This window comes from Acartia tonsa, chromosome 5 (genome assembly GCF_053477335.1).
Source record: "Acartia tonsa isolate MP-2025a chromosome 5, ASM5347733v1, whole genome shotgun sequence".
NCBI classification, from domain to species: domain Eukaryota; kingdom Metazoa; phylum Arthropoda; class Copepoda; order Calanoida; family Acartiidae; genus Acartia; species Acartia tonsa.
In genome coordinates this window covers 23,846,865-23,859,309 of record NC_137264.1, presented here as the reverse complement: position 1 = coordinate 23,859,309, position 12,445 = coordinate 23,846,865, and the positions used below count along the sequence as shown (strand labels likewise).

The 12,445-nt window shown below is 32.0% G+C and overlaps 2 protein-coding genes across 4 annotated transcripts; both read left to right on the top strand.

The window, feature by feature from the left end:
- Positions 1-1,718: 1,718 nt before the first annotated feature.
- On the top strand, positions 1,719-5,637 carry LOC145319098 (uncharacterized). 2 transcript variants are annotated; one of them, XM_080160951.1, is made up of 5 exons: positions 1,719-2,115; positions 2,608-2,747; positions 3,323-3,385; positions 4,548-4,714; positions 5,267-5,637. In XM_080160951.1, the coding sequence occupies exons 1-5, from the start codon at positions 1,880-1,882 to the stop codon at positions 5,615-5,617; spliced, it is 957 nt and encodes a 318-aa protein (XP_080017077.1). In that variant the 5' UTR covers positions 1,719-1,879; the 3' UTR covers positions 5,618-5,637. The 2 variants fall into 2 exon arrangements, with proteins under 2 accessions (XP_080017077.1, XP_080017078.1); XM_080160952.1 differs by lacking the exon at positions 3,323-3,385.
- A 139-nt stretch (positions 5,638-5,776) lies between these two features.
- On the top strand, positions 5,777-10,808 carry LOC145319097 (uncharacterized). Of its 2 annotated transcripts, XM_080160950.1 has the most exons (5): positions 5,777-5,845; positions 6,288-6,362; positions 7,072-7,219; positions 8,994-9,818; positions 10,455-10,808. In XM_080160950.1, exons 3-4 carry the CDS (start codon positions 7,151-7,153, stop codon positions 9,564-9,566), a joined length of 642 nt encoding a protein of 213 aa, XP_080017076.1. In that variant the 5' UTR covers positions 5,777-5,845; positions 6,288-6,362; positions 7,072-7,150; the 3' UTR covers positions 9,567-9,818; positions 10,455-10,808. The 2 variants fall into 2 exon arrangements, with proteins under 2 accessions (XP_080017076.1, XP_080017075.1); XM_080160949.1 differs by lacking the exon at positions 5,777-5,845 and having other exon boundaries at positions 5,975-6,362.
- The last annotated feature ends 1,637 nt before the right edge of the window (positions 10,809-12,445 follow it).

The following is a 12,445-nucleotide window of genomic DNA, read 5'->3' as shown; positions in this document are numbered from 1 at the left end:
AATTAATCATTTTTGGATTTATATCGTAAATTCTAATTATTTAAAGCCACAAAATACAAAATTTTAAAAATTAATTTTAGCAAAGACGACATTTATATTGAAAAGAGTGCACTTCCACTTAAATGTAAACAAAGTAAAATTATTGTTGAGTTTGCCGCAATTTTGTAATAATATAATATAAATATATACTCCGACGAGCCCCGTTTAGGGCCATAAAGGAGGTGCTAACATAAAAGTCAAGCTTCTTTCAGGTGTTTGTCAATCTTTACTTTGAATTGAGCCAGGCTGGTAGAAGATTTTATTTCGCTTGGGAGATTGTTCCAGCCTCTTACTGCTCTAGAACTAAAAGAGTTTTTGCCAATCTCTGTTCTGCGGAAAGGTAGATTTAAGTTCAAATCTGGGTTAGGTACAGATGAGCGGGTTGAAACTCTGTTGGGGTTTGATCTTGTGAACCAGACTTCCGGATTAACATTGCTTAAGTTGTTTAAAATCTTGTAAGTTTCAATCATATCTGCTCTAAATCTTCTTTGTGATAGAGTTTGAAGATTTAAATGCTTCAACTTTTCTTCATAGGTGCCATTAAGTCCAGAAATCATATTAACAGCTCTCCTTTGAACCTTCTCCAGAAGTTCACAGTCACCTGCTTGCCAAGGGGACCAGGCAGGTGTGGCATACTCCAAGTGTACTCTGACTTGTCTCTTATAGAGATCAAGAAAAACTTTCTTATCCCTATAGTGAAAAGTTCTTGAAATTTGGGACAGAATACCATTTGCAGTTCTTGATGCTTTGATGCACTGTTCACTAGGTTTGCCTGATTTATTAACAAGAACACCAATATCCTTTTCTGAGTCCACTTTCTCCAGTATCTTGTTGTACATTTGGTATTGATACTCTTTGTTGTTTCTGCCATAGTGCAGGACTTTACATTTCTCCACGTTGAACTCCATTCCCCACTCTTTGGCCCATACACACAGAGCATTTAGTTGGGATTGAAGAAGATCCCTGTCAGCTTCTGATTTAACAGGGTGGCCAAGTTTGGTATCATCAGCGAATTTACTGAGGAACTTGACTTTGTCAGCTGATAAGTCAATATCATTTATGTATATCAGGAACAGGATAGGGCCTAAAACTGAAAAATTTTATTAAAACTGAAGCTACCTCCAATTACGATGTTTGTTTTATGACTTTATATTATTTGAAAAATTTACTAAATAAAGGTTAGTATCTGTATTAATAATTTTCATGGACGTATATAACTAAACAAGAATAGTTTATTTCAGGGTTTCGGATCCGGATCCGCAAGGATCCGCATATTTTTGGGTCCAAGGATCCGGATCCTCAAAAAAATGCAAATCCGGATCCTTGGACTCAAAAAAATGCGGAAAAAATGGAAAAATCTACCTAAATTTATATAAAATCTCAGACATTCTCTTGATGAGAGCAAATCTTTAAGGTTTAGGGTCAGACTTGAAAATTAAAAGTAATTTTGACTTTGAATTAAAGAATAAATATTTTTGAAAAATTTGGTGATTTTATTTTTATTATCAAGGATCCGGAACCGGATCCGGTAGGATCCGGATCCGCATCCGGATCCGCACTGACCCAATTTGGAGGATCCGGATCCGGATCCGCAAAAAATCAATGCGGATCCGAAACCCTGGTTTATTTTGTATGATATATCCACAGTTTTAGTCTAAAATTCATGCTGAGATAATGACAGTAAGAAAACAACATTGCAAAGGGCACCACCAGCTTAATAATTTTTTTGTTCAATTAATTTATATAAAGAGCATTTTGAAGAAATATTTATTAACTAACACTTGATTTTTACAAAATACTTTTTTTAAATTGCAGAAAAATAATTTAAAACATCTTAAAGATGGATAAGAAAGATAATAAATCGAATAAAATAGATAGGGAAGCACGATACAGACAACATTCAAAGTTTGACAATTCATTGCTGGAACTATATTTTGATCTGAAAAAGAAATGTAGAAATGAACTGGGAAGAAGAAAACAAATGAAGTATCTAACAAAAGAAGAGAAAAAGGAAATTTTTGATGCTTGGACCCTCCATGGAAAACTGTCAGGAAATTACAAATTTTCCCAGTTTAGGTAAATGTTAAATTATTAAAAATGTAAATACTGTTAGTAGCGAAAATTCTCCATAATTTTAAATGTCTGTATGTATCTATGTCTGTCTGAAAACTTTTGAGGGAAACATGATTTTCTCGGCTCTTTAAAAGATAGAAGGCTGAAACTTTTACCAACCATCCAATGATCAAGGAGAATAATTAACTAAAAAACATCCATGGCGGTCAGGTTTTTGGCTAATTTTATTTTTTTTTTACATTTTTCCCTATATCTCCTTTAAAAGATAGAAGGCTGAAACTTTTTAAAAACCATCCAATAATTAAGGAGAATAATCAACTAAATAACATCCAAGGAGGTCAAACTGCTTTTAGCATTTTTTCGGCTAATTTTTTTTTATATTTTTCCCTATACCTTTTGGTGTTTTGTTTATGGTCCTATTTTTAAAATTTATTTTTAATAATCTAAAATACAAAAATTCATCAACCTAAACCTTTTAAAATATTTTTTTTCTAGGTTGACAGCTTCTGTTCTTATCTCTGATATAAAGAAGATAAATTACCAGTATTATCACCCCAAACACGAAGGAAAGTTCTTGGTACCTGTAGAAAGTAATCTCATTCAAACACAACAAAAGTCATGTCAGCATGCAATGGGTAAGAGATAATTTATGATTAATTCTTATGGTCTATATGACAAGTGGTATTACTCACCTTGTATAAGTTTGCAAGTATAAATATTTATCATATTTAAAATACCAATATTTCTATTACAGTTTGAAAAAAACATCCATTTTCCCTTAAAAAATGACAAAGGGGGAGGTAGCTCTCGCAGAATTCCGTGAGGATGTGAGTTTCAGACTTTAAAACAGGAGTACAACTCTAAAATTTGGCATGGTAGTTGCATTAATGGGGTATAACGTGGATTTGTGAAAAAACGCGGCCGAACCGACGCTCCTGCCGAAAACCGTCGGAATTTTTTTTCGCATTTTCTCGTTAAATTAGACAATTTTGAATCATTTGAGACAAACTTTTGTTTCTAAAAATTTCCCCTGTTTTTTCTCCTGATATTTTGGTAGAGTTGGAACATGCTTTTAATATTAAAATATAAAAAATCCCAAGTGTCCAGAACAACTAAAAGGTCAACTTTGTTAGAAAATAATAAGTTTGTCTTAAATATTTCAAATTTGTGTAGGTAATTTATCGAGAAAAAAGCAAAAATATTTTGGCAGGACATACCGCACCAAAATCAAATGGCTCCGACACGCTGCCCCCCTGCCTCAAAAAAGCTTCAGGTACGTCCCCCTTTTAAAAAAATACCATCCCATAATTTATATGAAGTTTCCCTGAAATGAATAATTAATTCAGTTCAGTAGGTAGTTAAATCTGAAAATGTTTATGAATTTCCTATGGTTTTATTATAATTAATTTACAGCCCTATTAATATCTAAATTCCTATCATGAGCAGGGACAAGGGAATGATATTCTGACAAACAATTCTAATGGAAAATTTCCCCACAACCCCCTTCCCCTTTTCCTCCCCTTCTAACCCACCCCTCTTTAGTTAAATGGAACACTTATAAAGGTTTCGTGATTGTTTGTAGAAAACTTTAAAATGTTTCGTGATTTTTTTTGTAGAATTTATTGTTAGAAAATCTACCCCTGATCATGAGCAATGAAAAGCTTAAAAAAAGGGGGTGGTTTTGACACTTTTTAAAACCAAAACTACAGGGATTCAACTAAAAAAAGAGTAAAAACACTGAAATTTGGAATGACAGTTGCTTTAAAAAGGTAAAATGTAGAGCTGTGAAGAAAAGTTTTTTTTTAACCGCCGCTACCGCTGTTTCCTGCCAAAAAAAACAATTTGGCAATAGAGGCGGTTCCTTGCTGTTTCTTCACAGTTCCACATTGTACCTCTTTAAAGCAACTGCCATACCAAATTTCAGTGCTGTAACTCTTTTTTTTAGTTGAGTTCTTTTGACTTTTAGTTTTGGTTTTAAAAAGTGTCACAACCGCCTCCCTCCTTTTCATTGTCATTGGGAAATGCCTTTACTTTTTTGGTTTTTGAAGCTCAAGGCTTCAAATTTGGGGTATTGGGTCTACTTTTGGCAGTCTTTCAGCAGTTAGATCAGTGTACTTTTTGCAGGGTTCCTTTAACTGATTTTTTGAAATCTTATTTTAAAGAAAAAAAAACAAGTTTGTGTGTTATTTATTTGAATATATGCTTTTACTTGCAATTATTAGTACCAAAGCTACTCTATAATTTACTTTGTCTGTTTGTCTGTCAGTTTGTAATGGTATAGGGGAAATGTGATTTTCTCGGCTGAAATTTTCAGCCATATCTAGCTATACATAAATTGTTTTGTCCTTCTGTCTGTCGGTCTTACCTCAAATGACAATTCTATGATTTCTTAAGGCTTTGCTAATTATGAATGTTAACATTCTTGTTTTTTTTAGATAAAAGAGATAAACCTAATAATCAAACTCCAACACTTAAAGAGCAGATTGAAAACATAGTCCAAAGAATTAAAGATGTGACAAGTTCTAAAGGAATAACTTTAGATGAGGGTATTTATATGATTAAAGCAAGATGTACTCAATTACAAAATGAGGCAAAGCAACAGGTTCTCCTTATATATTCTAATCAATTATAAAAGTGACATGATGTCTTTCTGTGTGTACATCTTTTGTGCTTTTTCAAAATGGTACTGATTTAAGTGAGAATCTTAAAGGTTCTAGAATGTTTTTATCTATTTTAGAGGTACACCATAAAACCCTTGAAATATCAACATTTTTAGAGTATTTAGATCAAAAGGGGTATTTGCACGAAGTGCATTTAAACTTGAATTTAGTGAACTGCATATTTTTTTCTATTAGATAGTTTAAACTACATCTATCATCTATAGGACAAATATTTGAAGAGAAAATTTATTTTCTACCAGGTTGTTTAAAAAATATCAAGACTTGAAAATTAAGTTTTTTGGATATATTATGACTATCCTGATTTTACAAAGACAGCATAATGATTATTTCGGTGGTGCTAAATTGATTGCTATTTATTTTAATTCAAAATCATATATGTTAAGGTGGTATTTTTGTAACTTATATTTGCAATTAAACTCGTTAAATGCACGTAATGCAACTATCCCATTCTATTTTTTTTTGTTTTAATTTAGGAGTGTAATGTAGAAGAACCAGAAGACGAAACTATTGAAGACATAGCAAATAATTCAGCAAACAAAAAATTAGAAAATAGCACTTCTTCAAACATAAAAGAAGAAAACTCTAATAAAAATGAACAAGATTTTTTTATGTTTGTTGGGCATAATGATCTTAAAACTGAAAATGATATAAAAGAAGAGATCGATGAAAACATTTCCAGTCAATCCATCACTGAAGAATTTCATTTTGCAGACCAAGAAACATTTGTTAAAGACGTAATCAAGGATGAACACAACGCTGAAACTTATTTAGATTTTACTACTATTGAATTCAAAGACAAAATTGATAATATTGTTATTTTGTAATGAATTGAAGAGATCAAAAATGTTGTGATAAGTTTAAATTTTCAAGTCATCAAAAAATCCCAAATATTTTGCAGTGATAAACTAAATGTTGTTTGTGATTATGTAAAACTTACATGTAACAAAGATTTTTTTGTATTCAATATTATTGTTATTTTTTTCAGAGAAAAAAATGATAGTTAGGAGTTCTGTAAAAAATCTTATATGACAGAAAGCTATTCTTTAATTAGGGTAGGTCCTTCTGTCCGCAAGTCAATTGGACACACACTGTGATTGATAAGTATCTACTATATATGTTACTTTGTTGATATACTAGCGGCCACGCACCTAGAGGCCTCTACGATCTTAAGCTTCAGGCAGACGGACACAAGGACAAACTATTAGTTACCTATAGTTTTGTGATTTCCAATTACAGTTTACATATCTTTAAATAAATAACATTTTATTCCGATATACTGATAACATCCAAGTAAGTTATGTACATAATACAAAATGTATTAAGACTAAATAAATTTCAGATGGTTTATTCAAGAAAATGTTCAGTATTAGGGTGTGATTCTTTGTCCAATAAAGAAACACCCTTTTTTAAAGTACGAGATCGTTGGCTGCCCCTTAACCCTGAGGGTTGGAAAGTACGCATTAAAAATAAATATATTTGTAAAAATCATTTTAGACCAGAGGATATTTGTAGGCCACCCAACAAAACCCCATTTTTGAAACCCAACTCAAATCCGGTTTTTCCATTAAGGTAACTATTTATTTGGACAATCATTTTATTTCATGCCTTAAAAAGCATATTGTTTATGACTTTCTGCTTAGGTATGTTTCTTAAAATTCTTAACAGCACTATTTATGAGCTGAAAGATTTGGCAAATTATGAGTTTCGTTGTAACTCATTAATTCGGACATAGTGTTTGTAGTTTTACCCCATGCAATCCCACCTTACGTACAGTTTTGTCCATTAGTAGCGCAGCATTGGCAATCTGCCAAAGAAAAGTACATTGTAATACAGTAATTGCAAATTATTAATTTGTGTTAGATACAGTCTCTAGATGTTTAAGATTGTAGAAGGTCTTCCTAGCTTATTGCTTAAAATCTTTGCATTTTAACAAAAGAATATTAGGTACAATATATGCTTTTTCCTACACTACACACAGATTGATATACTCTAATTAAATATAGCCAGGGATCTTGAGGGATAAGACTGGATTCTATATTGATATACATCCCCAATTAATATAACTGAAATAACCCCTTTTAAAAATAGAATTCTTGGTTAAAAAATTGAAAACAAACTAACCTAAATTCTTTTATAGTGTTTTTAAGTCAACGAATAAGATAACTTAGTTTTAAAAGTTTGGGTAAAGATTTAAATTAAATAGTCCAATGTCCCCTCCCTTCCTGTAGTTTTCTTAGCTACGAATGAAACCCCTTTCAAATACAGCTTAATTGTTTAGCTTTCAAGACGCAGAACGTGAAAAATTGCGCAGAATTAGCGAGCTGGTGATTTCGGCAATACTAAGAATTGAAACATTGATGAAAAAAGAAAATATATCTTTCCTGGATTTTTTGGATATGATTAGAGATAAATGGTTGGAATTGCAGGTAGATATTATTTCGCTTTCTTTCTAAGTGCATTGTCGAGCATAGAACCCCCGCCCAATCCAATTATTATAATAAGTCTAAAAGAAGGTAAAAGGGATAATTTTGTTATTTACATTTGGTCATGTTAAGTTAGATTACAAATAGAAAAAAATCTACCATTTCATTCCATCTTTACTTCAAGGGGGGGGGGGGGTTAATGCAACCATCTCGTAATCAGTGAGCAAATGGCACTTACAATTCGAATTTCGATCTGAAATTTTACATGAGTAATCCTTGGTAGGTCTATTTTCCCTAAATCGAACAAAAAGTTGAAAAAGTAACGGCTAACGGCTCAGCAACTAGCGGCTAGAACCGTTTGAAAACGTTTTGGAGCAGCATAGAGTATTATGTAGGGATAGGTTTCGTGATGATTTCCCTTGAAAATAGTTTTAAAATGGCAAATAATAACTGCTGAGCCGCCAGCCGTTAGCTGTTACTTTTCCAACTTTTTGTTCAATTTAGGTAAAATAGACCTACTAAGGATTACTCATACAAAATTCCAGATCAAAATTCGAATTCTAAGTGCCATTTGCTCACTGATTACGAGATGGTTGCATTAACCCCCCCCCCCCCCTTATTTTAAAATATGATGGGTGGGTGGTGGTTAGTGCTCGTCGATAGGCCCTTTGTGGGAAAGAACCACTATTAATATATTATAAATTACGGGCACTTACAAACTAAAGTAAAAAATATAATTTTTTACTTTTTGAAATGGTTATGAAGCGAGGGAAAAAACTTTTATATCGACACAAAATAGTATTGAAAGATACATTTTTTTAAAGCAAAGCCTTTCTAAATTTAGTGTCGATCTATCCGTGACGGATAGCCCCTGAAGTTTTAGACATTTTAGAAACGTAGTATCGTTTACAAAGAGTAGTATGCACGAACGAGAGCAAGTGATTCTAAGCACCTTCCAGCAGCGATTCTAAAAGTTTTTGTTGGTGAATATACTAGGGTTATAGGTATTTAATATCGTTATAACAATTTACAAAAATAAGTTTAACCATTTTTTGGCTATATATTATCAAATGTTTTGTTTAATTCAAACTGTTTTAACACAAAAGTAACTTTTTTAATGAAAAATGTTCATTTGGAAAAAGGGATGGTAACATGTAATATTGTAAACAGTTTTATTAGTGTACTTTCGTAATTTACAGCATTTAATTATGTTTTGGCTTGTTATTTTATTTCAACAAACAATTGATGATATTTCATCTAAAAATGCTTAACATTTCAAAGTTTCATACATAGAAAACCATAGTAAAACTAAATTTTTTAGTTGGTATAACTATATCAAACATAACCCAAGTATATTCACTAAAAAATATTTAGAATGACTGCTGGAAGGTGCTTAGAATCACTTGCTCTCGTTCGTACATAGTCCCCTTTTGGATGATAATTCCTGTAACAATTTAATTTTAGAAATTCCGTACAAACCCTTTCAAGCATGATTGTCAGCTTTATTCCACAAATTTTTAATCACATCAACTTTTTTGGATTGAGGATTTCAACAACAATTAGACTCATTGTTGTGGGTGAAAAGTCTCTATAAATGAGGCATATCTTGTGATTTCCATGCATAGCATTTTGTTAAAAATTCGTAAAAGTATTTTTTAGTGTCATTTTATATTTTTTGAGTTCGTGCCTTTGATTAATGAGCTTCGCTTTCATAAATGTTGTTATCCTTGTGACTACTATAAAGAAAAGATAGTCTCAATTTTTCTAACTTTTTTAGGAAGATCCTAATAAGAGATGTGACAATGTTTCAACCACAGAAAATGTTACTAATTCTACTATGATTGATCCTATTACATTCATAAACGTGCCTTGTGGTGATGAAACAATTATCAAACAAGAAATTTGTGATACAGATAATCCTATTGAAACTGAAGTTAAAACAGAAGAAAAAAGTGAAGATCAAGTGATAGTTAAAACTGAAAAAGTTAATGATGATCTAGAAGTTTCACCGGATGATCATTTTCCTCCTGAAGTTTTACCGGGCATGAATGAAACATCTGCTATCAACATAAACGTAATAGACACAAATTTTGATTCAAACGAGCAAATAAAAAATCAATTTCCAATTAAGAAGATAGTGTTTAATGAAAAATCTGTTAAAAGAAAATTGAAAGACACAAGCATTGAAGCAGATAATCAAACAAAGAATCAGTTTCCTATTAAAAAGATTGTGTTTAATAAAAAAATATCCCGAACCCCCCCAAATATTCTCATTTCTATTGCTCCGTGTAAAAGTAATATTTCTCCTGATTTAGATAATATGTCGGGGCCAAATAATCATGAAAAATAATAAACTCCTTACGAGAAATGTACATAAACAAATTTTACCTATTGTTGTATTGTATTTTTGATCAACTTAAAATGCAAGAATTTTTGCACTTATTTTAGTCCATTTCAAATATGATATAATGACTATAGATTTTTAAGCAACATGTCACTTTCGATTTTCATATTAACACTTATTTTGGTATCAATATTCATTATACCATAAAAGGAATGGGTTTGAACAGTATAGTTTAGTATTATTTATCCTTACATTAAAGTAACAGGATGTCTGTGTGTTTGTGTGTCTGTACCGAAGGATCTCGCTAACCGCTGAACCGATCGGGTTCTCCTTAACAGGGTAGATTCTCATAGGTCCCGGGAAGGTTTATAATTATTTTGGGGGAGGGAACCACCACCCTCCCAAGAGAAATGACAAAAAAATCGAAAAATTTTAAGATTTGTGAGACTTCAACGTAACATAAAGAGGTATCGTAAAAAAAGAATTATCTCAGAGACTTTAACCAACAAAAACATTTAAAGTGCCAATAGAGGCCTCTAGGGGCGTAGCCGTTAGTTTAGTATAAAATGATATCCCATTTTAATACATGTACATTATACAATACACTAGCAGCTACGCCCCTAGAGGCCTCTAGTGGCACTTTGAATGTTTTTTTCTTATCTAAAATATCTAATTACAGAAATAATTGTTTTATGTTTCGTTGGAGTCTCTTTTTCGAGAGGGGTAATTTTTTTCTAGGGGCGATTTCTCCTGATAGGGTGGTGGTACCCTCCCCCAAAATAGTTATAAACCTTCCCGGGACTTATGAGAAGCTACCCTGTTAAGGAGAACCCGATCGGTTCAGCGGTAAGCGAGATCCTTCGGTACAAACACACAGACATCCTGTTACTTTAGTATAAGGATTGTACATCTATGTATTTGTCGTTGTTCTCCAAAGCATTTTAAGGTGTAAAAAGGTATTAGGTTAAAAAATAGAAAATGAAATACCTACACAAATAATTCATGATTTTCTAGATTAAATTCGCTGATCAACTGCCATTGTACCTTATTATGAAAATACAAAGAATTTGATTATTTGATTTTTTTTACTAAATTGTTTTTTTTAGTAGGTAGGTATGTGTTGAATAAAAATATATGAATTTTGTTTTGTTTTGACGGTAATGTTTAAATATATACTTACTTATTTGTTATTTACTTAAATTATGCCCTTTTTCCTAAACCTAACAAATAAATTCATTTTTATTTCCATTAACATCTTATTTTACAACAAAGACAAAGGCCTTCATAAAAGCGAAGCTCTTATATTGTGAAAGAGGCGGCCATAGATTAGCTGTCTTATAATCTTTCTGAAAATGTAATTAAGATCTTTACTTTTTTGGGTCCTAATGTCATTCAATATAAAGCTTTCCTCGATTGGAGGTTTATAACAGACTTTGTAATTAGATCCTTCCCTGACAGATTTGTTAGTTCAGGCATGTTAGTAGTGTCTTATAAATTTAAAACTTTGCAGGATGAAAACGAATAAAAATAAGCAAATCTATAATCTCAATCTGTCGTAGATCCACCGTTTTTGTAGTTGTCTTTTTATGAAAATTTTAAAAACGAAGCTTTCCTAAAAATCCGTCTTTAACGGACAGATAGTTCTTTTCGTTATTTAAACCGTTTAGGATTGTGCTATCGATTTCAAACTATTTATGATTATTCCTATAACAATTTAGTACCATTTAGGAAGCAAAGCAACTCTATAATCGTTACAAGAATTGAAAGTCCGTACATACATGCGGATTCTGGATTCCAAAATTGGGCGGATTCGGATTGCCAACTCTACGTTTAAATTGTATCCTGTATTTAGGAAGTTTTTCAACAATTTACTTACAATTTTGTTTAGACGTATTCTGCTTATTCAGTTCTGACACTCTACAAGTATTTTTCTTTGTTTGTCCTACCATTTCAGAGCTTCTCTTTTATATATGTTGTCATCCTTGTTGTATGGTGATTTATAGGACGATAGGCCATCATGAAATAAGCAAAGTATCTCTATAATCAAATCCAAATTGTTAGTACACGGAAAACAATAATATTAAATAAACAGTACAGGAAGCAAACATTACTCTATTACCTATTCTGACTCTTTCTAGTTTGTGATTATTGCTGTCAACTTTATGGACATTTTGTTCTTGTTTTTAATTTAAAAAACGCTATTAAAAAGTAATATTTTATTGCATTTACATTACAAAAAATTACAATTTACATTTTTAAATAAAGAAAATTATTTTAAGAGATAGTTGGAATGCTTTAAAGAAAAGAACTACATACATATGTACATTACTCCATCCTATCTGGACAAAATGTTATTAAAATGGACCACTGAAGAAGTTATCATTTAAAATAAATTTCTTTGTCACTCTAAATGTCATATTAGCGGCTACGCACCTATAGGCATCTATAAGCACATGGGTGGGGAAGGGTGAGATTTCTCTTGGGAGGGTGAGACTGAGGACTAAGGATACCTTGCCCCTAATTGGTTATAACTTTCCCTGGGCCTATGAGCTGCTACATTGTAAAAGAGAGTCATATCGATGAGGGGGGGGAAGGTCTTCATTGATTTTTCTTCAAAAGGGAAGGGGCGGAAGTGACACTTTTATAAACCAAAACTTAAAGTCAAAGAAACTCAACTAAATAAAGAGATTTGGCATGGCAGTTGCTTTTAAGAGGTATATTATGGAACTGGGAAGAAACGACGGTGGAATTTCAATTTGTGATTGTTAGTTTGGTACCATTTCAGAAAAATAAGAGGGGGGGGGGGGGGAAGTTTTGCCACTTTTGCGTAATCCGTGATTTTTAGGACAGGTATTGATGTGAGACCAAAGGTTATTTAAGATAAA

Excerpts from the sequence above, each read along its gene's own strand:
- LOC145319098 (XM_080160951.1), top strand. The coding sequence starts at position 1,880 with ATGGATAAGAAAGATAATAAATCGAATAAAATAGATAGGGAAGCACGA. Across the intron at positions 2,116-2,607 it reads TACAAATTTTCCCAGTTTAG|GTTGACAGCTTCTGTTCTTA; the intron begins GTAAATGTTAAA and ends TTTTTTTTCTAG. Across the intron at positions 3,386-4,547 it reads CTGCCTCAAAAAAGCTTCAG|ATAAAAGAGATAAACCTAAT; the intron begins GTACGTCCCCCT and ends TGTTTTTTTTAG.
- LOC145319097 (XM_080160949.1), top strand. The coding sequence starts at position 6,091 with ATGTACATAATACAAAATGTATTAAGACTAAATAAATTTCAGATGGTT. Across the intron at positions 6,363-7,071 it reads AATCCGGTTTTTCCATTAAG|CTTTCAAGACGCAGAACGTG; the intron begins GTAACTATTTAT and ends TTAATTGTTTAG. Across the intron at positions 7,220-8,993 it reads ATAAATGGTTGGAATTGCAG|GAAGATCCTAATAAGAGATG; the intron begins GTAGATATTATT and ends TAACTTTTTTAG.